Source organism: Lissotriton helveticus, chromosome 7 (assembly GCF_964261635.1).
Source record: "Lissotriton helveticus chromosome 7, aLisHel1.1, whole genome shotgun sequence".
Taxonomy (NCBI): Eukaryota; Metazoa; Chordata; class Amphibia; order Caudata; family Salamandridae; genus Lissotriton; species Lissotriton helveticus.
Genome location: NC_136068.1, coordinates 1427023515 through 1427050608, shown reverse-complemented (window position 1 = coordinate 1427050608; position 27094 = coordinate 1427023515). Strand labels below are relative to the sequence as shown.

At 45.9% G+C, this 27094-nt stretch overlaps 1 protein-coding gene across 4 annotated transcripts in view; it reads right to left on the bottom strand.

Annotated features, from left to right (window-relative positions):
- Positions 1-27094, bottom strand: part of GAS7 (growth arrest specific 7) — a 1616751-nt gene that overhangs the window by 226188 nt on the left and 1363469 nt on the right. For all 4 annotated transcript variants that reach the window (XM_078654763.1, XM_078654764.1, XM_078654765.1 and 1 more), the window contains one exon: positions 8472-8550. In XM_078654763.1, the coding sequence (XP_078510889.1) occupies positions 8472-8550 (79 nt within the window). The remainder of the gene's footprint in view (positions 1-8471; positions 8551-27094) is intronic.

Below are 27094 nucleotides of genomic sequence, written 5' to 3'. Positions count from 1 at the left end.
CGCGGACATTGCTAAACCCCTGCAAGGGAGCCTGTTCCTGCCGTAGGCTACGTCTCGCCGGACCCGCTTCGCGGGTCCCGCAGCGCGGCTTGAAGCGGACATAGGATTACCGACAAGGGGGCTAACCTTCACAGACCGGCAGGGCTGCGAGCAACTGCGGGGACTCCGAGGACCAGGAGTCCCTGCGCGCCCCTGGACCAGCTGGGCTGCTCTCCCTGCCGGCCCTGCCCACCCGCTAGTTAATTGGTTAGCCATATAAAGGAAGCACCGTTCCCGCTACGCGGGAGCGCGCGGGAGCGTCCCGGGAGAAGCCCGGGACAAGGGCGGGACCGTCTGTGGCCGTCCGGGGCCGAAGGAGGCCGGGCTGGGCCAACCCCTTAACATCTGTAGTTCAGTGGCCCGTGCCTTGCCACACGCTGGATATGGCGACAGAAGAGGAAACCCCGGGGAAAAAAGGTAGATTACGCAATGGGTCATTGGAGAACTATTTTACCAAGAAGAGTGAGGGTGAAAAGGATTCTATCCTAGCAGAGCATAGGGCGGAGCGGCGTCGTTCAGTTGAGAGTATGAAACATAGACCCCTCACGGATAGTTCCCTGCTTGATTTGACCCGGGAGGGAGGATCTGTAGACTTGAGTGAGGACAACGCTAGCCAAGAAGGCGTTCCCCTGTTGTTTCGTAACTTTGTTTCCACACCCTGTTTGCCTTTGGATAACATTATAATCGTTTCTCCTACCCCTAGTCCAAGTCGCGTCATCGTCACATCTAAACCCAGGAAACAGAAACCTAAGCTTTTACTTGCGGCCCAGAACCACCGCCCACCACCTAGTAAAAAAAGGAGGAAACATAGGGTGGCACCAGGTAAAGCCAAAACCCCGCACACTGAGTTCGGTAAAGGGGCAAAAACCTCCATTGTAACTGAGATTACCCCAGCAGTGGATCAGGATCTTATACCAGCAGTAGTATCACCTCTGGTTCACAGTCCATCTGAAGTAGCTATACAGGTGGTGGCTCCTGATAGTAACACTAGAGCTACAGCAGCTGTTACTTCTTCTCCACCTACATTGATAGGGAACTTGGAGTTTTTGATGAGATCTCTCCTTTTACCTATTAATGAGTCCATTAAAAAGGTGGAAATCAGACTGACCATATTAGAAGCCGCCATAACTAGCATGGCCACTCTGACTGAAAACCAGGGGAGCGGGGCGGCGCATTTTACACCCTCGACAAGGCCCCCTCCCACCTTAGCCAAAAAAAAACCACCCGCCCCAGCACAGCCGGCCAAGCAAACTCTACAGTCCCAGGGCAGAGTCGACCTTTCCTCTCAAAATCCACCTCCTCCAAAACAATTAAAAACACCAGAAATTGAATTGGGTGTTGCCCCAAATAAACCAATCTTAAAGGCTCCGACAAGTAACAATCAGAACGCCCAAGGGGAAGGTAGAAATAATAGAATACAACATAAAAAGGTCCCGCAAGTGGAGATTCCCCCAGAAGCAGTGCCCTTTGTGGTGGTCTTGACTGGGGTCCCTCAGTTAGCAGAAAATAAGAAGGAGGGATATGTTGACCTCAAGAATAAAATTATTCATTGGTTGAGAACGTACAGGCCGATTGCGCCCAATATAGATGGGGATATAGTCCATGTTAGACGGATCAATTGGCTGGGGAGTAGAACCAAAAATATAGAGGGGGACGTAGTAGTAGTGAATTTTAGAGATCCTCGGGCTGTTGATTATATTTTAAATTGGCCATCAGGAAACGGGGAAACTTGCATCATCCCCCGGGCCTTAACATACTTTTATCCCAGGTCAGAGGCTACCCCTTTTAAATATCCAAACAAATTTCAATCCTATAGGCCTTCTCTTACCTTGCCGTACAATAACAATTACCCCCAGCATGGGCAACATTTTGCCTTGGTGCCTGACCAGCACCTTGCCTGGTCTACGGTCCCTTATAGACACACGATGAACCACGACTCCCGGATGAATCGTCTGAGACCTTTTACCCCGCTGGACTCTCACAATCGGTTTTCTCAGCTCTCTGGGCTGGAAGACTGCGATTGAAGTTCAGTGCCCCGGGGGGAGATAAGTGAACTCCCTGGGGAAGAGGCCCCACGACGACTAAGTGGTAGTATAGATACAGGGGAAGTTAGTCCACTTTCAGCACAAACTGTTATTACCAACAACACTACTGAGGCTTCTATGTCAGCTAGACCTCTGACTAGCATGGATGGTTGTCCTGCAACCCCTATTCGCTTGGCACAGGAGGGGGGAGCTGCATGACCATGGTGGATAATGAGGGTGTGAACGGGGAGGGATACACCATAGTGCCCAAAGGACGACAGGTAATAAACCTCCTTTCTTGGAAAATCGCGGGGCTAAAAAGAAAGTTAGAAATCCCAGAGTGGCACACGTTCATTGAGAGGTTTGATGTTTGCCTGTTTCAGGAAACTTGGAGCCTATCACCGCTATACAAATCGGGGTATACCACCTACTTTTTGCCAGCAGTAAGCAAGGGAAAGGGTAGACCAGCGGGGGGCCTCATGGTCTGGATTAAAATAGAACTGAATTGGGTGGCCACACGTCACATCTTGGAGTGTAATGATATACTCCACCTCTCCTGTAGAGGAAAGGTAGAGGGTAGTAGGCTCGACCTTTTCAATGTTTACGCTAGAGGGGCCCCTGGGGACTCTGCCTCTTTGATTTTAACAGCTTTGGATTCCGCCTTGGCTAATTGCCCGTCATCAGCAAAAATCATCGTGGGGGTGATTTTAACTGTACGTTTGAACCCCTCCTCGGAGATGACCCCTTGGGTATTGAAGAGGAGGATTCAAAATGGTCCATCCCAACCTTATCCCTGCCCCCCATTAGGAAATGGTCAGCTAGGGCAATACAAATCAATGCACTGACGAGGGACCACAAGTTAAGAACCCTTAATGGCAGGACTATATCCGATCAGACAGGGGCACTGACCTTCAATAGACTTACTGGGCCGTCCCGAATTGACTACATCCTAATGGATGTCAGTTTTTGGGCAGACCTTATTGACATGGAGGTCCTCCCAAGTCAGGATAGTGACCACAATCCCCTGTGTTGCAAGTTCAATTGGGGTACCCTTAAAGATAGGAGGGCGAATGTCACCTTAAAAACATCTAAAGAGGTCATCCCATATAACAACAATCGCAGACTGAAATGGGATAAGGCTAAACTTAAGGAGGATGATCTAGGGGCCATTAAATCTCTGGTAGAGGGCTTGTCTTCTGATTTGGAGGTCTGGGTCGGTGAAAACCAGATTAGCAGGCTTCCATATCCCCCCCTTGACTCAGTTTACAAAGCCACAATAGACCATGTTGGTCAATTTTTTACCTCGAAAGGGAAAAGCAATAGGGCTACTGTTACACCCCCCACTATTAATAAACCTTGGTATACAGATCAGTGTAAGGGCAAAAGGAAAAACCAGACAAAAGCCCTGACCTCTAGGGATCCTTTGCTGGTTAGAGGGGCCAGGAAGGATTACCTGAAAGCATTATCACTGGCCAAACGCGAGTGGGAGGAACAGCATTGGCAGGACCTATCCAATGCTGTGAGTAGTAGGAACCCGAATCTTTTTTGGGATCTGATCAATAGAACTAGGCAGGGGAAATCGCAACCATTGGCTGTACACATAACTAGTCACCAATGGTTTGATCATTTCTCATCCCTATATGGAGGCATTGAGGAAACAGCCAGCCCTGGGGCAGATAGTTTGGGTGACGGGGACTCCCCAGGGGTGGACGACCTTCCATTTACGACCACAGAGGTAGTGATGGCGATCAGACATCTGACCCCCAAGAAAGCAGCCGGGCAGGATGGGATCCCTGGAGACCTGCTGATAGCGGAGCCACAAGCTTGGGCCAAATTGATAGCCATAATAATGAATTTGATTACCAGGGGTCACCAGGTGCCAGATTCCTGGAAGGGGGCAGAGGTAGTAACCGTGTTCAAGAAGGGGGCAAGAGATGACCCTGCGAACTACAGACCTATCAGTCTGATAGATATAATTCAGAAAGTGGTTGGCAGGGTCATCATTTCAAGAGTAGGAGATTGGATGGAGAAGGCCAGTATTCTTTCCCACCTACAAGCGGGTTTTAGAAAAAAGGTAGGCTTGATGGACCAGGTCTTTCGCTTTTTTGTTATCTATTGGAAGGCAGTTACCATCAAGAAAGGCAGTTTATATATAGCCTTCATAGATCTCAAAACGGCTTTCGACCTGGTCCCCCGCGCAAAATTATGGGAAATCCTAGGAGAGATGGGATTTCCCAGTGGACTTCTAAACCTAATCGTAAAGCTCCATGAGGGGAATTACGCTAGGGTCAGATGGGGATCCCAGGGACAGTTAACAGATAGGGTCCCTGTGAGGAGAGGAGTACTCCAGGGCTGTGTCATGGCTCCGACCCTTTTCTCCCTATTTGTGAATGGTGTGGTGGACCATCTGAAGGGGGAGGAGGCGGATGCCCCATCCCTGGCGGGGGAAAGAATCCCCACTTTACTCTTCGCCGACGACACCATATTAATCTCCAAATCCCCAGTGGGTTTGCAAAAACTCTTGAACCGGTTTAGCTCCTTCTGTACTATCCGAGGCTTAACCATCAATACCTCGAAAACCAAATTAATGGCACTCTCCCCCTCTAAAAGATTCAAAAATAACTTCTTGCTCAATGGTGTTCCCCTGGAGCTGGTTGAGTCCTTTGATTATCTTGGTGTTCGGATAAACTATCGTATGACCTGGAAGGACCATTTGGCCAAAATGCTACTCAGTCACCAAAGAGTATCTGGGGTGACTTTGAGGGAGCTCCGTGAATCATGTAGTAAACCTGTCTCCCCGGCTATGGCCATCTATGAGGGTCAGATTCTCCCTACGGCACTATATGGCTCCGAACTCTGGGGGTTTGAAAATGTTTCAGAGCTATCAACAGCGGAAAACAAATTTCTAAGAAATGTGGTGGCTCTTCCTACTTCCACCCCACTGATCCCCCTGAGACTTGATCTGGGCAGAAGAGCACTAAAGGACTTGGTTAGGTTACGCCCGTTGCTCTTTTGGACTCGTTTAAGACGAACTGAGGAGCTTGCAAAATATGCTGAAGGGTTGGACGATCTTCTTCTACTGGATACGGGTAAAAAAATAGGATGGTTGAATAAATTGAAAGACCTGGCTCTTAACCTGGGGCTAAGAGATGCATGGGAGTCACAATCGCCGCCACCCAAGGAAGTGATCAAAAAGCTATATTGGGACTGGGTACAGAGTAATGCGCTGAGGGTTACGGATGGGGGCTCACTCACGGACCAATTTTTGTTATTTAAATGTGTGAGAAAATTGGAGCCCTTCCTTGACCTGATAACCAAACCCTTAGATCGAGCGCTATATCTAAAACTGCGATATGGGACGCTTCCGGTGCATGATTTCACGGCGAGGTGGTCAAACCCTGGTGCCCCCCTGTGTTCTTGCCCTGGTTGCGCAGCACCAAAGGAGTCTGTGGTTCATCTATTTTTTGCCTGTCCAGCTTACAAAGGGGCGCGGAAATTTTGGCTGAAACCAATTTGCAGGGAACTGGGGTTGAGGTGCCATGGCCAGGCACTACGTGTACTCTCTACGGACTCTTCATCTCCCATCATGATTTGCGGGGTGGCAAAATTCCTGGGTAGTGCGTGGATGACGCGCTCCCGTTTACTGAAATTGCATTCGGGGGGACCTACGGTCTGATGCTGTATCCGCTGGTAGCAAACTAGTGACTGTGGTGCACCTCTTTCTTTTATTCGTATTTTAATAATTTTTACTGGAGAATTTGGAAATGTATATTGCATATGTATTCTTTTATGGTGATTAATTTGCCGAATAAAGATATTTGAACTTGAACTTGATATTGCATGGTCGTAAGCTTAGCCTTTGATAAAAATTCTGAATTTAGGAGTATGGATGTGATGACTTAAGTTGCTCCAGAGAGACAGAGAAGCAATCTAACAGTTGATCTTAGCCATTAAACAATCAGGGTTAAATTGTGGAGGCATCTGAAGGTGACGTACTTTTGTACAAAGAGCTCCTAGCTTCAGAAATGTGGTTCCTTTTATTGAGGCCATGGGTAATTCTAACAGCAGTATTGTGAATCATCTAGTGCCAGTAGGCAAGAACCCAATGGTAAAGATTATGAATACCCACAAATGTATAGCTTCAAGGCCATCCTCCAATTTATTAATAACAAGTCCCTTGCCCCTCACCTGTGATCACCCATGGTCTGATTTTTTGTAATGGCAACTGGCGTGGGATACAGGAGAGATGTGATGGTCATACTGGGTGCTGCAGTTGAGCTCCTGCACCACATAAACACGGGGATAAAATTAGTAATCAGTTGTCCCAAAGTATTCTTGGATCACCTAATGTAGTTTGACCCGAGCAGCAAGAAAATTCCCATTAGAAAAAGTACAGTAGTGAAAAACAAATTTGGGTGTTTGTTACTAGCAGTGCAAGTAAAACCTAAGAGTACATGTCTTACCTTTTAGCGACACAGCACCCTGCCCTTCCGGCTACACAGGTCCTACTTTAGGCGTGACTTATATGTAATAAAAGGGGTACTTAAAGCTTGGAAAGTGATCTTCAACCTTGAGCTAGGAAGGGTGTGTGTATCCCTCCTTGAGCAACACAGCAAAAGCCTAATCTGGTGCATGGTGATGCAGATTCTAAGAAGGTACAAGGGATAAAGTTATGGCGCTGTTTTAGCCCTTTCCTTATCAACTGTCTCTGAGTTAGGCACAGTAAATCTTCCGTATCTTACTCCTTCTACTGAACATTGGCAGAGAATAGTGGTCTGGCACTGGCGGACCCTGAAAATTGTAATGAGTGTCCCTCACCTGTCTGTGCTTAAGAAAAAGGAAAATTTTAAAAAAGGAAGAAAAATATTTGCATCTTCAAATTGTTTACTTGAAACCCCGTCATGAAACATCCCATATTGTTTGAGGAGGTAGCATGTTACTTGTACTCCCATCTTAACTTTAGATATGTAATACATTCATTGTGTGTACATTTGGAGCCTGAAATCAAAGTAAGAAAATTGGAGGCTACATTCACCTTTGTTATGTTCATTGAGTGAGGGTAGCCTGCAGTTTCCTCTTTTGTATGTATTAGCTAGTCTATTCTACACCACTGGACAGTACAATGACAAACTTTATTACTTGATTCACATGTTTTTAAAACCACAAAATATCTCAAATTATGTTGATATACATTTACAAATGTACTTGTTATTTTGACAAATTTCATTTTTTTGTCCATACACTACTTTGTTGCCATTAGTCATGCCCTAGAGGATCAAAGGCCTAAATAGCAGCTTGGACATTATTCACGTTTCTAAAATCAACTTGATCCTTGACCTGCAACTAGAGCATATCCAGACTGGCCATTGTTGCCGTTGGCAGGAGCGGCTCTCAGTACCGATGAGAAAGAAACCACTTAGGTAGGAGGCAATTTGTTTATTAAGTGTAGAATTTGTGGTACTCTCCAGTTACGCCTACTCAGCCCTTGCATACACAGACACACAGGATGGGCCGGTCACCACTAAACAAGCCCTATCCCAATTAACGCTTCTGACTATGCTTTCAGTGCTATATGGTCATACTAGGGTCCTATGTGCTAATTCCCCAGGGTTAGAGGGGTCCTGCGGGCTCCATCTGATGTGTCCATGGAATAGATAAGTAATCTAAGAAGACCAACAGTGAGACTGAGAAGCCAGGTAACATAGCAGAGATTCCCTCAAGATCAGCCTACTTTTGCGCTACACAGGATTGACAGGACCAGAATGGATTTCCACCTACATACTCCCATTGGAATAATCTCTCCATTGAATCTCAAATTACTTTTTCCAAGAATTAATGAAGAAGCTGAAACTTCTCCTTTCCTAAAACCACCTGCTTTTACCAGCTACCCCTCCCCACGTGACTCCTCTCTCTAGCTGTCATCTTCTAGGACTTAAGACCCACGGACAGCCCCATTCCTAAATATACACTATCCCATTAGCCATCAGTAATCCTGCATTGCTCGGTGCCTATTTCTACTTGAAGTTCATGTGTTCCATATAAATAACCCCTATATTAAGTATATTAAAAAAATAACACCTGTGCTAGATTTTCGCGCTCACATGACTGATGATGAAGTGCTGGCTTGAAGCAAACAAGGGCACTCATATCTAAGAATGGAACAGGTACTTCTTGGAAATCGACGACTTCTTAAACAAATGTTCCTTTTACATGGCGCTCTGCACTAGTATTTAGCTATTCTAACTTTTTCCGATTAACTATTTTTTTGCATATGGTTTCTTTCATGAGAAAGAGTAAGTAAAATACATTAGTATGATATATTAATTATGAACATAAAAGCGAAGACTAAGTGATGCACATACCAGAAAACTCTCTTAATTGCATATACTAGAAGATCATCTTTATTACCTTGGAGGAAAATTTAAGATGCACTTCTGCCTCGTCTGACAGACTTTTCTTAACTTGCGCCCACGCCTCCCCTAAGGTTCTGTAGGAAAAAAAAGAACATTGAAGGGATTGTTTGTAGGTGTAAAAGCCTGTTCAGATGAACTTTTCATAAGAAACATATTAACCATATCTAAGAAATGATATTCGGATAGTCCTTTTCAGAAACAATTTGCAATTCAGAAAAGTTTTGATAGTTTAATCATGTTGCTTCATACTTGACAGTGTAGCATGGGCAGATGCTTCGTTCTGTATGCGGTTGACAAAGTAAAAGTGAATTGAGTAAACTATCAACAAAGTTAGCTAGGTGGGGAAACTTGACGTGAAACTGAAACCAACGGAACTTTACCATACATTTAACATTTTAAACTCCTCCAGCTAGGCCTTAAAACCAGCAACCATCTGTCAACCCCACAGGCACAACAAGATTGGGTGGGGAATACCACCACCTGATATTGACTGACATGGCTAGCACTTGTGAGCTCTACAGTGGTGGGGAAACTGGGTAATGCCATCTGGTTGATTCTATTTCTTCCTCTACCGCTGCCTGGAAATTAAAGGTCATCTCTAGTTAACTTGCGGAAGTCAGACTTGCCTTAGTTACAAATAAAAGCACAATTAGTCAGATCTAAACTAATTTTCTTTAGCACTGACATTAATAGAAGCTGGGTAAATGAAACGGATGGAAACTAAGCACAAATGACACCCACCAAAAAACCAGGAGCACGTTCTTATGTTTTTGCCAACGACCATGTGCAGTTGTGATTCATGACGAAAGATTCAAGGAGCTGCAGCCTTCTCCAAGCGTGGGAAGTTATAACATCACCAGTATTGTGCAGGTGCCGTGAAACATGTAACGTTAGCAAAATCAAGCTGAGAATACCTGCAGGGGTGGCTCTAGGCTCATGGTGGCCTTGGGCAGGGAGCGTAGGTAGGGGGCCCCGGAAGAGAAGGTCCGGGCGGGGCGGAGCGCGCAGGCCAGTAAAGAGGGGGGGGTCAGGGTGTTTAGAAGTGGAACAGAGCCGGAGGCCGCCAAATCCCTGCCAGGGGCCATCACGCAAATATGTATCCATCCTCAGAGAATTATTATATTAAGGATATATATTGGTGTGGTGGCCCCTGGGGTTTGGTGGCCCTGTGCAGGTGCACAGCTTGCACATGCCTAAGGCCGCCCCTGATACCTGAAACGTTTCCTCCCAATGTTTTGTTACAAAAAAACGAATTTGCTGCCTTGCTTTATTCCAGCTCCCGTTCACATTTTCGACAGCTCATATTTATATGTATTTGCATGATGTTCATCCTTAAATAAAATGATAATTAAGTAGTTATTTTTTTCCACAGGTTCGGGGCTGAGTTAGGACGGGGAGGGGTTGGAGGCACAGGGTGATGAATGGTTTGCACACTCAAAGTGGGCATGACTGCTTGGCAGGCTGTCCTGTCCCTGCCGAACAGTCATGTGCACTTGGCATGTTCCCCATCAGAGTGCATTACACAGCCTGGTGCACATGGCCAGGCCCTTAGCCCCCATCTGAGCACCGATACAAGGCGCTCAGACCAATCAGAACACTGCATTGCAGCCTTGTAATTGGCTATGGGGAGCCTGGGTGCTTCCTGGTCTGGAGAAGCAGAGGAAAGAAGCGGTCAGAGGACGAGCTAAGTGGTCTTTTTTTCATTATTATTTTGTCAATCCCTCCACCCCTGCCAGCCAGTCTCCACCTACATTCTCTGCCAGCAGCTACTGGATTAAGACCTTGGCTTTCATTGGTTGATTGACCTATCTCTGTGCATCCGACGATGACAGAGTAGTCCGATTTGGGCATGGAACGTCCCGTCACACAGGCAGACATGTGATGATACTGTTGGTGATATGCAGGCAGCCCTGGACGTGCGCAGCTCTATTTCTTTGAGCCTCAACAGTAAGTCTCACCTCATGGGTCTGGCAGCATTTGTGATCTAAGGAGGTGAGTAGTGCAATCATGAATGTGGCTGCTCAACCACTTAGGAGGACGTCAAGCTCCACTGCTGCTTCAGTCGGTGCAGAACGATCATTAAGCCTGATCCACCTTTGTTCCAGTCCATGGACACAGCTCCAATTGTATCCACAGATGCTGCTTCGTCGCTAGTCCATAGCCACAGGACTTGCTAAGGTGTTGAGACTTGCACGTGAATTGGATTAAAGTGAGGTAGATTTGTGCAATGTCAGCCTCAAACTCTTTCCCCTTTTCTCATCTGTATTGAGTGGGAGGACAGAATTCAAGATGGCTAGAGATAGGCGGGGCGCAGAGGATGAACAGGATGCCTTACGTGTCATGCTCGGAGTGTTCCACAATGCATGCATTCACAGCCTTCCTGACCATTGAACCACTGAGGTTTCCTCAGCTCGGTCAGCCGGATCCAGTCTTAGAATTAATGTGTAGACAGTCCCATCTCATCGAGGGTCACAGACCCATCGGCTCCCCTCACCTTGCTTAGCCCGCCAGTCAAGGGGGTTTACGGGATGTGGCCACTGTCGCACGCTAGCAGCTGCTTGGAGCCATAGGTGAGAGCTAAGTGTCAGGTGGAGACTAAAGCAGGTGAGCTACTCCAAGGAGTATGAGTGCTCCCCATCAGAGGTTCAACCCGTCCCTGACACCCCATACACGTCAAATAAGACGGCACTACCGCACGTTGCCAGTACTTGATCTTCTAAGAGATGGAACAGTAGAGTGCACACGTTATTTAGGTTATGCAATGGACGAGCTACCATTGTAGTCTCAAACTGGGAATGGGAGATGGGAGTTGGGAGTTGCACAGTTGTCATGGTTAGTTTGAATATGTCTTCCACTGCAATCAGTACAGATGATAGCAGTTAATGGCTCGGGCAGATTGGTACATGCAAACAGAGAGAAAAGATGGTGATTACGCGGCAATGACTTCCACACAAGAGGAGGCGTTTCATAGGTACACGGTCATGACCTGGAATGTTCAAAGGATGATACACCCCTAAAATGCCACGGGATTCACACATACTTGAAGTGCAGTGGGGGGTGGATATTGCATACTTACAAGAGATGCCCTTGATATCTTCAAAGCCACAGAAACTATTGAGGATGCTATCAGTTCTGAGAAGGTGATCATGGTGCAAGGGCTTCACAACCTCCCTTAGTTGGACTGGTTAAAGGGACCACAAGTCAGGGACGCCTCCATTAATAAGCTGGCAAGGGTACTGAAACACTGTTGGCATACATATGTGCTCTCCAGGACAACTTCTATACCATATTCTCCGAGCCATCCACTGTGGGTACTCCCAGACTTTCACAAAATAAGAACTGTTAAGGGAGAGGAACTAATTTAGAGTGACCACCAAGGATGGGATGCTAATTTCAATGGCACACTTCTGGGTGGACACAGAAGCTCTGCACAGGGGAAGAAAGGTTTAGTCATATTGTATTGTCCAGAATGATGTGCAGGAGGGTTTGGATGGGGGTGGTGGCGGTGTTGTGGCATCCTGGGAATGGCAGGAGGAGCCTAGCATCTACAATTTTCCATCCACACTTATAAAACCCTGCACAAGGGACTGATAGGGAAGAAATCCCGGGACATAGAAAACGACAACAGCAGAATCATGGACAGCTTGAAGCAGATACCCTGTAATTATGGACTAGGGACTTTGTCTTCAGCTGACCCTAGGACCAGATGGGTCTCTCCAGGGCCAGTGACAATAGCTCCCTTATGCTCCCTGAGAAACAGCTGGGAGAAGACCTAGGGTCCACTTTCACTCCAAGTGCTCTGCAAGACAAATGGGAGACTTTGGGGCTTGGGAGTGTGGGCAGGGTGTGCTCTGCTGACTCATAGCGGAGAGGAGCACTTGGAGCAAACAAACTGGCACATATAGCGAATAAATCCACCTCCTCTCATAACGTGATGTTATTGGGTCTAGGCAGAGAAGAAAACTGATGCTCTCTCTGCACGAGGAGCAGCACATGTGAGGGAGAAAGCAGAAAACGCAATGTCAACGCAGTGCAGGAGCTGCGTGCAGGGAGTCAGTCGGGTTGCGGGGGCCTTGGGCTCCCCTGCAGCCTCTCACCGATTGGCAACACTTTGGGTGCCCCCTGTGGAACCGGGGCTCTCAATAAATAAAAGAGAAACATTCAGCAGGCGGCTGGTCAGTAACACAGTGAACCTGCTCATTAATCATGTATTTTCCCAGTCAAGGGAGCACCCCATAATGCCCTCGGTGGGCCAATTTGTATATCATCTTTTACTTGTAGTGCCCCAAAGGGAAGCAGGGGGAAAACCAACCTGGCCACCCATGTTCAGGGGCGTAACACATGCCCCCCACAGCCCCCGCAGTGCGGGAGGGCCCCAAGCTCCAGGGGGCCCCTTGGCACTGCACTCTGGCCTGAGAGCTCCTGTTTGAGCCCGGAGGGGGCCCCTCTAAGTACCGTGCAGGGAGGCCCCCTTAGTTTTCGTTCCGCCAGTGCCCATGTTATGGGGGCTTTAGGAGGTGCAGAAGCCCCCAAGAATGATTTAAAGAAAATTAACCCTATGTCTCCCATGTCATAGGATACATTATATACTTAACATATTTTCAAGAACTCACTGGACTGGAGATTTTACTCTTCAGCCTGGGAATGTTGGGACCACTAGTAGTTGGTCTTATGGCTATATTATGGTCCTTGAAGAAATAAAGGCTCACACGTATATGTGGCTGCTCTGAACTCAATTGCTTTACAAATAATTTTATTGGTGAAAATTGCCATGCGTTATTAATAATTATTCCATTTGCATTTACTTATGGAGTTTGTTGGCTATAATGAAGAATCCTGACATTTGGTTTCTGCTTCAGTAATGTGGGGATTCTTTCACAAAGCCAACAGGACAGCTTTATATGTTCATGTGGTGACTCCTTGTCAAAGCCAACAGGCCTACCTTTATAATATGACACCTCCTTTTTATTGTAAAGTTACATCTGGTATAGGTGGGAGGGTATATTGTGATTATGGGACTCATGGCCCATAGTTATGAAATGTGATATAAGGGTGACACCAAAGGTATTTCAATCTGCCTAATGCACATATTTTTAAATGAATGTGTAGTATTTACTAGTGTGAGTAAATACATTGCCCCATACAAAAGGTGTTTAGTACTTAATTGCCCGTACACACCACATTACTTCCCTTTGAATGATCTAGCGATACTCTTCGGTCAGAGTTAGGGAGGGAATGCAAAGGGAACAATCATCTTATCACTCATGTTCTGGTGTAGTGTAGCTCTTAATCCTTTGTTGCTAGCATTTGTAGTGATAATACTTTTAGCCCTAGGATCAAAACCATGTAAAGATTGAGCTTCACAGATTTCTCTCAATCATAATAAATACTTCATGACTAACCTTATGACCCAAGTTTTTAACAGAATGTACAACGAACCTGCATTTGCTATGATCTGCGGCCAAACCCTTAGTCTCCAAAATCCCCAACGCCCTTCTAAATATACAGTCATGTTCTTCCTCGTTTCTTCCCATTATCAAAATATCGTCCTGGAAAAACAAAATGATCTTCATACCCTTAAATAATTCAGCACTAATCTTTCAAAGTTGTTGCTACTGAAACAAGCCCAAAGGGAATTTCTCCAGTAACTAACATTTCCTATATGTTAAGTTATGTTATGTTATAAAGAACTTGTAGCCCGCACTAATACTCTGGAGTGTCCTGGCGCAGGAGTGAACTGGGGTAGACAGATGGGAACCATTTAGATGAGCTGGCTGAACAGATGTGTCTTTAACCGTTTTTTAAAGAGTTGGAAGCCTTGAGTAAGCTGAAGGTCCACGGGGAGCGAATTCCAGGCCGCTGCTGTTTTAACAAAGAGCGACTGACCTCCCAAACGGGCTCTGCGGAAATGCGGAATTACCATCTGACGTAGAGAGACAGACCATGGAGATCGATTGGGCACATACAGAGCGAAACGCTTCCTGAGATACTTAGGTCCGTGGCCATGAAGGGCCCTGTGTGCAAGGGTAAGGACGTTAAATTTTACTCGCTGGGCCACAGGCAGCCAGTGCAGATCCCACAGATACTGTGGAGCACTAGATCTCCTAGAGACGTTAAAAAGGAGTCTAGCAGCGGCATTCTGTATAATTTGCAGTTTTTTCAGCAAATACCCGGGAATGCCATTGAAAAGAGCATTGACATAATCAACAAGAGAGAGAATCAAAGCACGGGCTACCGTTTCTTTGGCCTCTCTAGGGAGCAGAGGAAAGATCTTTCTAAGGGTCTTGAGGGTGCCAAAGCAGACCCCAGTCAGTTTTTTAACATGGTCAGCAAACAGAAGATCCTCACTAAACCACACCCCTAAACTTTCTGCTGGGCCTCCCTCAGATTTAGGGTAATGGAAATCCAGAGGCCACAAAGATTGTCTGAAGGCCCGAGGGAACTGGCCGTACAGGAGGACCTCAGATTTTTCCTCATTGCACTTCAAAGATGCCTGGGCAAGCGAGTGAAATACAGATGCTAAGCAGTGCACGTCTGGGCGATGTTAGTGTCCAGATCCGAGCCCCTCCAGGTAAATAACAACTGGGTGTCGTCCTCATACGCTATAACTTTTTGCTCCAAGCTCCTCAGCCAGATAAACCAAAGGGGTTAAGTATATATTAAAAAGAAGAGGGCTCAATGTGGAGCCCTGAGGCACCCCCGTAGAGAGGTTCCTGACAGAGGATGAACAGGGAGCCATGCAAATCTGCTGCGAATGGGCATCCAGAAAAGATTTGACCCACTCCCAAACCAGACCCGTAATACCAATAGAAGATTACCGGGCAAGGAGCAGCTACTGTGGCACCGTATTGAAGGCGGTAGAAAGGTCAAGTACAATCAGGGCCACTCTGCCGCCCCCGTCCAGGCACTCCCTGATCGCCTCCGACATCTCCACCAAAGCGGTCTCCATGCTATAGGCAGTTCTAAACCCAGACTGGGCTGGATGTAAAGCACCCGATGATTCAACAAAGGTCTTGAGCTGCCGAAAGACCACCTTCTCACAAACCTTGGCCAAGGCTGGTAAAAGAGAAATAGGCCGGTAATTAGCTGAAACGAGAGGGTCCAGTGAAGGTTTCTTGAGAAGGGGTAACAGTTTGGCCTGTTTCCATTGCACGGGAACCGAGGCGGTCTGAAGGGAGAGATTGACAATCGCTACTACCCGAGGGCAGACCTCCTTGGCCACCCCAGCTAGTACACGTCCGGGCAGGGATCAATAGGCGAGCCAGACTTAAGAGATCTCAGATTGGCCAGAATGTTGGACTCGACAGCAGGCAAAAATGAAGTAAGCTGAAGGGTAGAAGCACAGGAAATGGGGGAAGACACCGCCGAAGGGATCTCCAATGCCCTGGAATGTGAGCCCACACTATCCTGAATCATTAATATCTTGTCGACAAAAAAGGTGGACAGCTCCTCACACCATTGTTGGGAGACAGGAAGAGACCTTTGCTCCGCACAGGGCGATAAGAAGCTCTTAACAATGGCAAAGATCTCCTTACTGTTGTTTTTAGGCAGCGCAATCCTCCCAGCAAAATAGTCGCTTTGGCTTTTCTAATGGCCATATAGTACTCCCTCTGAGCTAATCGAAGGGTCGCCTTGGCGGAAGTACAATACTTCTGGCGCCAACAGCGCTCCAGCTTTTTGCACCCCAAATTCAGAAACTTGAGATCATTAAAAAACCAAGGCTGCGAGGGAAGAGAGAGCTCTTGGCCACAATGTACTGATTTGGAGCAGGTGCTAAACCCCCGGCTGATCCAGTGATCAAAACTGTCAACCACCTCTTCCAGATCAGGAGCGGAGACCGGATGTGACTGAAGTAAAGCCTTCGAAAAAGCCGGAAGAATAATCTTCCCAGGGAGCAGGTCAGGAGGCAGAACAGGACTTCAAGAGAGCCTACCCAAAGCAGAGGAAAACCTGACCAAATAATGGTCAGACCAAGTGACAGGTTCTGGATTCCCTACCTCTATGGCAAAATGAGTGCGCTATAGGGGAAATCAAATGGTTAAACATTTACACTTCCTATGCAGTGGTGTCTGATGGCATGAAGACAATAGGTACATAATCGAAAATAGGCCATTACATTTAATAGCTGTGAGTAATTCGCTCATGTTAGGCACAGAAAACTTGTCTGTCTGAAAATTCAAAAATAAAAGTTCTAAGCACAAATGTATTTCGCCAACCAGTGGGGTTTTCTTTTCGGATGACTCCACTGCTTTGATAATTAATACATTTAAAAGCTTCTTCAACTCAAATTTGACTCCTTTCATGACTACGATGGATACACTCTTTACTCTGTGGAAATCAAGTTTGGCATCATATCTTAAAATATTTTTTTCGAGGGAAGATTTTTTAAAAATGTACAAGTTGTCCACTACTTTCAGAAAAGACCTTGTGAATCAAGCATCGTATTCATAGTTTCACTCTCACCCACATCCAGTATTTGATTGGGGCATTTCGGGTTAAAAATATAATAGCCAACGACCCCCGATGCACCATTCTAACACTGTAGGTCTCTTTTCAGCAGTATACTGCTTACCAATAGCTTTCCTTGAACTTAAAGGTCACTATTCTATAACCAAACAATGGGAGTGACTCAACGGTGAAACTAACTGGCCCAATCTCTGATGGCACCAGCAGATCACCTAACTCCTTAGCAAATTATTCCACCCAAACATTCTTGTCCGCTACGGAGTAACACGATCGTGAATCCGCCACAGTATTATGTTTTACACCCAACAACAGGCACTTCACAAACAGACTTACCTTTGGAGGATATAACCCTCAAAGCATTCCCATCTTCCGATAGGCTCAATACACAGCTGTTTTTATGACACATTACTCCCTGAAAAGGTATCTGTGACACTCTCAAATACATTTTACCCTAGCATTGACACTTTCATTTTTATGGATGCTGGGGATCATGGTTCGATCCCCAGGTCTGGCGGCAGGGGTCTGCCCAGCACCATGTGACTTTGGGAAATAGCTTGCTTAATCTTTCCAACGGCCCCCAGCGCTGTGATGCCTCTGGGCAGCTGTGCACTTTACAAATACTGGATTTACTGTCCCTTGCAAAGTGGCCTACAGCATCATAATTCACACACTTGTAGGACATTTCTTGCTTTTCACTATGTGGGTCACACCGCCACATCAACATTAAGTGGGTCACACTGCTACATCAACCCTATGTGGGTCACACCGCTACATCAACCCTAATGTTCTTTTTTATTTTATAAGGAATCCTCAATCTCCCCCCCTTTTTAGGTCTTGCCTACGCAGCGCGCATGCACTGCATAGGAAAAAAGACCTTTTGAAATCGATTGAGTTTATGTCCCAAAAACGTGCATGCGTTGCATTTCTTTGAATGGCAACGCGTGCTTGTTTGGCGATTCCATTGTGGGAGCGAGCTTTCAAACCATATGTTTGTAATTAACATATGGTTCCTGCTCGCTCCTGCAAGAGAAACAGGCACAGGCCCCCTCCTCTCTCCCCTCCCCGTGCTGCGCGTGCTTGTTTATTCTTCTATTCAGTGACCAGTCACCGACGCTGCACGTGGAATTTTAAATTGTGCCCTTCTAGAAGACGGGCGGCTTCCCCTCGGGTGCTTCAATCCCTCGCTTGCTTCAATTCCCAGAACTGAGAGTGCCTAGAAACAGGCTTAACGCTATCCAACGCTTTACTTAATGCGTGAAGATTCACATTTAATCTACCCTCTAATCATGTCAAGCATCCGCCAGGAAGCAACACATTACGATACAACCTTTCCTAGTACGTGACTTCTAAAAGCATTCGCAAACAAATGCTAAAACCAGGTAGTAGTTCGAATTCATTCATTCATTATTTATTTCCTTCTTTTACTCTTCCTTTTTCCTTATTCCTTTTCCATCCTTATTTCCTTCTTTTCTTTCTTCGTTCGTGCCTGCTTTTCATCCTGCTCTCTCTTAACTTACCTTATCCGCACTTTTTGTTTCTTCCTTTAAGCATTTATCTCTAACTTATTTTGTCTTTGTCATTAAAAACATATTTTTCTCTCTTCTACAGTTTTAAGCTTCTTTAGCACCTTGCCCCCCTCTTTGCCCCCCCACCCCATCCTACTCTTGCAATCTAGTCTTCCAGTGTTTTTCCTTCTCTCTTGCAATGACCAGTGAGCCAAGGATGAAAGTTAAGTAGGCCCATAAAACAGCTTAATCTATTGCAGGCATCGCTGCTTTTACTAGTATAGGGAGCGCTTCACTATCCCCACGTGTCTGAGCACAAGTTCTAAGAAATCAGTGGGGGGCGGAGGTAATTAATATTTGCAATGATGCCACATGCAGTGACGTCAGAGGAAGTGAGGCCTAGCTCCTGTAATTGCCCTCATGTAAATGGGATTGCCCTACTTTACATACAGAGCTGAGAGTGTACATATAAACAATGTAAATAAATGTATTTAATCTTTGTGTTAATGTCTGATAGCAACGGAGACGTAAATTAAATTGTTTTAACGTAAAGCTGTGGTTGTGTTAGACCAGTGTTTCCCAAACTGTGGTCCGCGGACCCCCAGGGGTCCGTGACACATTCCCAGGGTGTCCGTAGGCAACAGTTTTAAAAGCACAGAAACGTTTCTTGTATAATTAGCAGCCTTCCAGCAACAATAAAAGTGTCAAGAGAATGCCAGTGATTAATGTACCTGCTGGAGCTGAAGAGAGTTTTGTTCAGTGGCAGCTTTGATTGAACTAATGTAGCACAGATGGTTATTGTGCCTACTGCAAAGAACGTGTATCATGCATCTTAAAAAGCAGTATTTTATGTGCATAGGTTCGTGGTTGCTGCTTTTGTCACAGAAATTCTTTTGTTACTGTGCACTTCATAAATGACAATCATAATCTAGCATAGGGACCTATAAACTGTCATCAAAGAGCTGCTTGCAAACTGCATGGTACCAGTTATTAACTTATATTTTTTCCCAGTTATCCATTATCCTGATGCTGCTAAAAAGATTTATTTGGGTGGAAATGCATTTTTAATGTTAAAGTCAGTGCTAGCCACTGTGTTATGTTCTGAATCCTGAGTTTGTGCTTTTCCAGACTAAGCACTCTTTAACCGCTTCAGCGCGGCGCGAATTTTCGCGCTGTGCTGAACGTTCCATTGGGCTTATGGAACCATGACGGAACGGTTCCGTCATGAGCACAGCTCAACCGATGCTCATGACGAAACCGTTCCGTCATGAGCATGGAAGGGGTTAAACATTTTATATACACACTGATTTACATGTATGATTCAATGTCTCTATATGTGTGTGATGTAAAGTGCTCTGACATCCTACAATGGTATGAGAGATGCTATAAAACAAATGAAATACATGTGGCAGAGGGGCTATTACTTTAATATAAAATACTTAGTGCCAGTTGTACGATCTGTCTTTATATGCGCGAACGGGTTCGCGAACCCGTTTATGCATGCAAAAACCTATTGAGCCACGTACATAGCCTATTTCGCGAGTCGCAATTTGTTTGCGACTTGCTAAATAGGTTTTGCAACTTGCTGTTTGGAAGGGGCAATCCCTTCCAAATAGGGAGTCTCAAAACCATGTACAAATGTTTTGCGGTCGCAAAACAGTCGCAATTACCACCTACTTCAAGTAGATGGTAATGCATTCGCAAATGGGAAGGGGTTCCCAGGGGACCCCTCCCCCTTTGCAAATGCATGCAAAATTATTGTTTAAGGGCAGGCAGTGGTCCCAGGGACCTCTGCCTGCCCTTAGAAAATTAAACGAAAACGTTTCATTTTCTTTTTTATTTTAAATGCATGGTAAACAGGCTGCATTTTTTTTTTAACTGCTTTATTTAAAAGCAGTCCGAGATATGGTGGCCTGCAGAGCCCAGCAGGCTCAATGGTTAGAGTGGCAGACCCTGAAGCAGAGGTCAGGCCTGGGACCAGGGTTCAATTCCCGACGCGGCAGGGTCTTTGGCTCAATGTCCGCGGACTCGATAATTCTCGCCTCGGTGCCTACTCTAATCATGGGTCCCACTCTGCAACTCTGGGCAATAGCTTGCTTAATCTCCACAACGGCCCCAACAACGTTAGGATGCCTGGCTTCACCTTGGGGGTGCCCAGGAGTGGGCACTTCACAGGGAAAGCCAGGAAGGGTTCCACAGCGGTATTCGTACAGCGCCTTGAGACCCCTATAGGGGTGTTATGTGCGCTATACAAGTACAAAATAATAATATTAATCCCTGGGAGGGCTGGCATTCCCAATGGGCTCGCAGATTGCGAGAGGCTCATTAATATTAATGAACCTCGCAATTTGTGACCCCATTGGGAATCCCAAACAGTGTTAAACACACTGTTGTACATTTCATTTAGCGACTCGAAATTTGCCACTCACAATGTGTCGCCAATTGCGAGCCGCTAAATGAAATGGTCGTACATCTGGCCCCAAAATCCTTAGTACCTTGAGTATTTGTTTTGTGTGCACACTTGTTTATTTTTTTCGAATTACTGTTTTAATTTTGAAATGTAACTCATACAAATTGCTTGGGGGTCCCCGGCTTCCAGTGGTGACTCAATGGGGGTCCTCAGGAGTCAAAAGTTTGGGAACCACTGTGTTAGACAATAAGTAAGTCCACATTTAATGCATGATTAGTGCATTTCTAAACATTTCATCCTTTCGTTGGGATGAAATGATGGACTCCTGGATGATAAAATAGAAATATCATCACCGACGAGTCCAGACATTGACAAGGCGCGCGCACCTTTACTGGTCACGTGACTTGGAGCCAATGACGTTTGTAACGGGATGAAGTATGAGCTTAAAGCCAGTTATTTGGGACACACCTACAATGTGACGGTGGGTGACGCTTATGACCGGAGGTGGCACCCTGAGAGCATGTACACTTTACACAAAAACCTTAACACAGGGACACAAGAACGTCTTTGAAGTCACTTTTAACTTTTTTAAATCACCTAAACGATTCCCATATATAAATGTATAATCCACCTTAGAAATGGCTGAAACGGATAACATTTTTAGACAGATGTGTGGGACTTTGTAATTACATTTGCTCATATTTTACATTTGAATGGCTTGCCCCTTGCAGGTTCTGCCCTTCATTGGCGCCTCTTTACGCCTTGGAAGTGGGGCTTTAAGTGGTCCGGGTCCCTCTGGGCCTCAGAGCTGGTGGCATTGAGACGGGTGACAATTGTCACCTGGAGAGGGTAAGAGATAAGCTGCCGAGGGAGGCATCAAAGCTGCTTTTTTTTTAGGTGGGAGGGGGGGAGGGTGGAGTTCTCCTCTTTGACTGTTAAGGGGTGCCTGCGTTGGAGGGATGAGCTGCAGCACCGGAGGTTTCGTGCAGAGACCACCTTCAGGACACATTAACCTTAGCGATGCCAGGGGGGACAGAGGACAGCCACAGTTAAACAGCTCTGAATGTGTGAATGACACCCTCCCCCACCCCCCACACCCCGGTGCGCTGGTCCTAAGAGTGAGCCTTTGAAGTTGATTTCTTCCATTCATCCTGAGTGAAAGTGCTCACTTGTCGTCAGATAAGGGCACAAGAGACTAGGGTGTGTCCAAGATCAAACATTGTGGTCAAGTACAAGGACGCAGTTCCACCTGCTGGAAAGCGCACACCATTACCACCATGTTACATTTGGTAAATTCATTTTAGTGAAAGGGCCCCCACCCCCAGGTAACATCCAGGTCATTACTTTGTGTAACCAGACACTTTTGTTGAAGCTTTTAGACGAAATCTCAGAAATCCCAAGCTTAGCATAAGACGAGAGTTGCGAAATACATCCAAATAGTGATTGCCAAAGTGCACACAGTTTGGTAAAATTGGAAGCCGCGATTAAAAACCATGTGCTCGTCCACAGTTTCCGAGGAGGCGCTGGGCCACTAATTGGGTGGCAGTGATCCTGCTTAAACATTTCTTTATTGGCATTTAGTAAGTATATAAAATTTCTAATGACACTCCGATGGCATGAAGACGAGAGAAGAGGTTACCATGATGTACACCAGGGTCCCCGACAGGCCCACCCACAGTGAGGGCGGAGTGTCATCTCTACAGTCCATTTCTGGATAGAAGAAGTGACAGGTAATGTAAGGATAGTCACTGCTGGCCTCATCGACCAGAGGGCAGGAAAAGATAGGAATCCTGCGGTCACTTTTCCATCGAATCGTGGGTGTGACTGCCGTGTCCAAGTCCCACAGCCCCGGGTGACTTGAGTGTGCTACAAAGTGCAAGGCGCCAGATTAATTAACCCGTTTCATGCGCCGCCGATTTTGCGGAAGTGCGGCACTTCCGCCAAACGGGCGGGGCAGCGTCGGCCATTGGCCGACGGCAGCATGGAAGGGGTTAATACCCATTTTTCAGCTTTCAAAAAAAAAAAAGAAAGCAAGAAAGAAAAACTCTCCCAGCCTCTTTAAATTGATTAATTCCATCATTCAGTTGGTGAATCGACCTCTCATGTGCTACTGAATGACACGTGAATTGCAGCCATGTCGTACTGGGTGGTGTTTTTGTTCGTCTACCATAGTGTTAGGGTGGAAATCTTAGCTACTAATAATGTTGTGGTCAACTGTCTTTGAGATGTGTGTGTAATCTCTGGTGGCATCGACAGGCGACGCCGTAAAGCTGTTTGGGCCCATATGGGGGCCTTGGAAAAGATACAGGGGGATGGGGGGAGGCCTAGGGTAATGAGTTCCACTGTGACTGTCTTGATGCTGGCGAACTGCGATTATTCTGTATGCCTTACACTGCCTGTTTATCCGATGCAATGTGACCTATGGATGGATATGTCAATCAGACTGAGCACTGTTAATAAAAAGAGTTTGAAAAAAATAATAATAATGGACCCTTATTTCTAGTTTTTTTTTTAAATGTTCCAAATATTGCACATGTAGTGCCTTATGGAGTGGTATTCCATACAATAGGCGCTATATCACTCACAGAAAGCAGACATGTCCAGCAGACGACTGTCTTACTCAGTCCTTCTGCTGTCAAGCGTTTAAGGACCCGTGCCCTTATGAAGAGTTTTATCACAGAAGGCCTTCAGCCTGGCTTCCTCTAGAATTTGTTGTGTGATCCTCGGGGCTCAGAACGGTCATAGTCCGAGTTTTCTACTTGTAGTCTATGGTCCACCAGGTCTACAGGTCCTGTCTACTGGTATCCAGAATATATAGGCGACAGCGGACCTACACAGCCCGATGCCTCTCCTTTGTACGTGCCCAATGTTTTCAGATGTTTAGGGGGCTGGTTCCGGCAGTGCACTGGTTTTATTCAGTGTTTTACTTGATGTCATTTTCCAAATTGGGAAGGTGTTAATCTAAATTCTTGCTGCATTTCTGCATAAGTGTTTTTTTTAGGTGGTCCATTGATAATTAATTCTTCTACAAAGAAACACCCTTATTCTCGGAATCGGGGGTTGAGAGTTCAATCGCTCCAATGCGTACCCTATGGTTACACCATAGTGGGCCTGATTGCGATGTCGGTCGGAAAGCATTCCGATTGACTCCGTGTCGGAATGGTTTCAGACCGACTAGGGTTCTGGGAGTCTGACCGACCAATTACGATGGTTCTGAACACAATTCAGTTGGACTCCCATTGACTTCAATAAGAGCCTGTGTTCCGACCGACAACACCGGCTACCAATGAAACAAGCAGTGGCATAGCCAATAGGTCTCGCCTTTGAAACCTTATAAGTATTTAGTTATGCAGTACAATATCCTTGGAGCAACAACATCAACTGTTGCATGGATCAACACTTATAAGGTCCCAAAGGCAAGACCTATTGGCTATGCCAATGCTTGTTTTCCTTGCTCACTGTAGGTTTATTTTTTCAAAATACTAATTCCTGAGATTTTATAAAAAGTTTCCTCTTTTTGCGCCTTCTAATGCACTCTTCGCACATCTCCCTGTCAAATCAAATGTGTGCACAGTGACAATAACATCCTTGAGAGCATTTGCCCACAGACGCTCTTCAACCGATGGACGGTTTGTATGCATTTCAATTTAGCACTTGATAAGTTACATAATGAAGATTACCAAATTGACAGTTTCATGCAAATCTTTTCACGTGAATTGATTCCTTATCTTTTTCCTTTCTCTGAAAGCAAATACATAAATCAATTGCAATGCACCTTGTAAGTGAATAGCAAACATCTAAATGATCAAAGGCATTTTTAAGTGTATTATTTCAAAGGCATGACTCAGTTTTTCCATTTGGTTGTAATCAGGGCCGGCTTTAGCACCAGTGGCACCCTGTACAACAACCCATTTTTGGCACCCACGCCTGCCCCTTTATTTATTTATTTTATTTATAAAGTTTTATATAGCGCAAATTTGATCCCGAAGGATATCAGAGCGCTTTACAATTTGAGGCAATGGGTGTTATTCCTGTGGGTCCTGTCTTTGTGCCTTCTTTATGCATGTGCCCATTTTCAAATATCCTCAGGATGCTCGGCTTCTGAAGTATGGTATGGAGATTTCCTTGCGCCTTCACGGGTGTACGAGGGTGGCAGGAAGAGGGAAACGTCAGACTTGGATCTGTTATGTTTTTTATTTGAATGTGTTCACGGAAAAAAAAAAAACCAATTGCGGTTTGTCCGAGGTGCCCCATTGAGGTGGAGAGATCTAGTGGTCCAGGGTGCGCCGTTGAGGTATAGAGGGTTAGAGGTAGTCTTGATACAAGGAAAACTTTTTTTCTTGGAGGATAAGCGTGATCATAAGTGTTTGAAAGAAAACAATTGTGATGAGCGTCCAGGGTGCGTCCTTAAGGTCGAGAGGTCTGGGGGTACAAGGTGTGCCTTTGGGGTGGAGATGGTTAGAGGTAAGTTTGATACATGGACACAGGGTAGGTCTGCAAGATATCCCTGAGCGGCGATGGAGCAAGCCGAGCGGGAGGAGAGAGGGGGTCAGGTAGGTAGTGGATGTGTATTCCCAGGTGTCCGATGTTTGCGAGCTTGAGAGTCATGGATTTCAGTTCGGGAAGGCCCGGTTGAGGTAGCGGACTTTTAGGAAACTTTTGAATTTCGCAAAGGCAAAGGAGGGTGAAGTTCTGAAGGGCACAGGTAGGGAGTTCCAGATTTTGGGTGCGTTTAATGCAAAAGAGCGGGCTGCGGTTTTTTGTTTGCGCGTTTTCAGGAGAATGAGTAGGAGGGAGTTGGAACTCCTGAGACTTCTAGACTGGCCGGCTTTCTTAAGTTTGGAGGCTAGGTATTCTGGTTTCCCTGTGTGCAGGGCTTTGTGCGTGAAGCATGCAGTTCTGAAGCTGGAACGTAATTCTACAGGAGGCCATTTTAGTTCTCTGAGAGCGAGAGAAATGGTTGACTCTGGTGACCATTCTGGCAGCAGCGTTGAGGGTTGTTTTGAGTTGCGCTAGGTGAGCGAGGGCTGTCCCGGAGAGGACTGCGTTCCCGTAATCGAGTCTGGATAACACAAGTGATTGGGTGGCTTGTTTTAGGTCCCAGGATGGTATGTGCAGTTTTATTTTGTTGAGAAGCTTTAGGTTGAGGAAGGCAGTTTTTGCAGAGTTCTTGATGTGACTGGTCATGGTTAGCTTGCGATCAGGGGTGATTCCAAGTGATTTTACAGAGCTTGCCAAGGTGAGGTTACCGTTGAGAGCGTCGATAGCTTTTAGCCATTCAGTGATTTGCGAATTTGCTTCCTTGTTGGAAATGAGGAGGAATTCGGTTTTCCCCTGATTGAGTTTAAGGTGATTGGTTGATAGCCATTCTTGAACCACTCTGAGAGTATTGTGTAGTCTTAGAATGTCATTGAGGGAGGAGGTTTCCAAGTAGATCCGGGTGTCATCTGTATATAGATGGAAGGGGATGTTGGCTAATTTTAGAATGGAGGTGAGGTGTTTCATATAAATGTTGAACAATTGAGGGGAGAGGACGGATCCTTGGGTGACACCTCTGTTGACGGGTAGAAGGTTGGATGAAAAGGATTTGATTTTTACCCTTTGGGAGCGATATTGAAAGAAGGAGGAGAACCATCCAAGGACCACCTCATCTGCATCTACGAAGTCCTTGAGAGCCTTGATGAGAAGATTGTGATCCACAGTGTCAAAGGCCGCCGATAGGTCCAGGAGGATGAGGAGGCAGCAATGATACGAGTCGAGGGAGTTGAGGATGTCATCCACTATGTTAAGGATTGCAGTTTCGGTGCTGCAGCCTTTTCTAAAACCTGATTGGTGTTAGTCTAGGAGATTAATCTTATCGATTTGTTGATTCAGTTGGCGGAGGATGGATTTTTCAAGATTTTCAGATTTTTTGCCAAATGCGAGGGTAAGGGATCGAGGGCATGGGATGAGGGCTTGGAGGAGGAGATTAAATTAAGGATCTCTACTTCCGGTATACGGGCGAAGTGGCTCCAGGTACTTTTTGGTTGATCTCTCACGATGGTTTTGTTTGCTGGGCACCAGTTTTTACTGGTAGTGTGGAGGTTAATGTCAAGAGAGAGTTCGATCTTGGAGATTTGTTCGCTAAAGAAGTTGGCAAAGCTGTCACATGACTCTTTGGAGGCCTGGACGTGGGTCGTGGAGTGCTTGGATGTTTGTTTTTTGGTGATGTTAAATAGCTTTCTTGGCCTGTTTTTG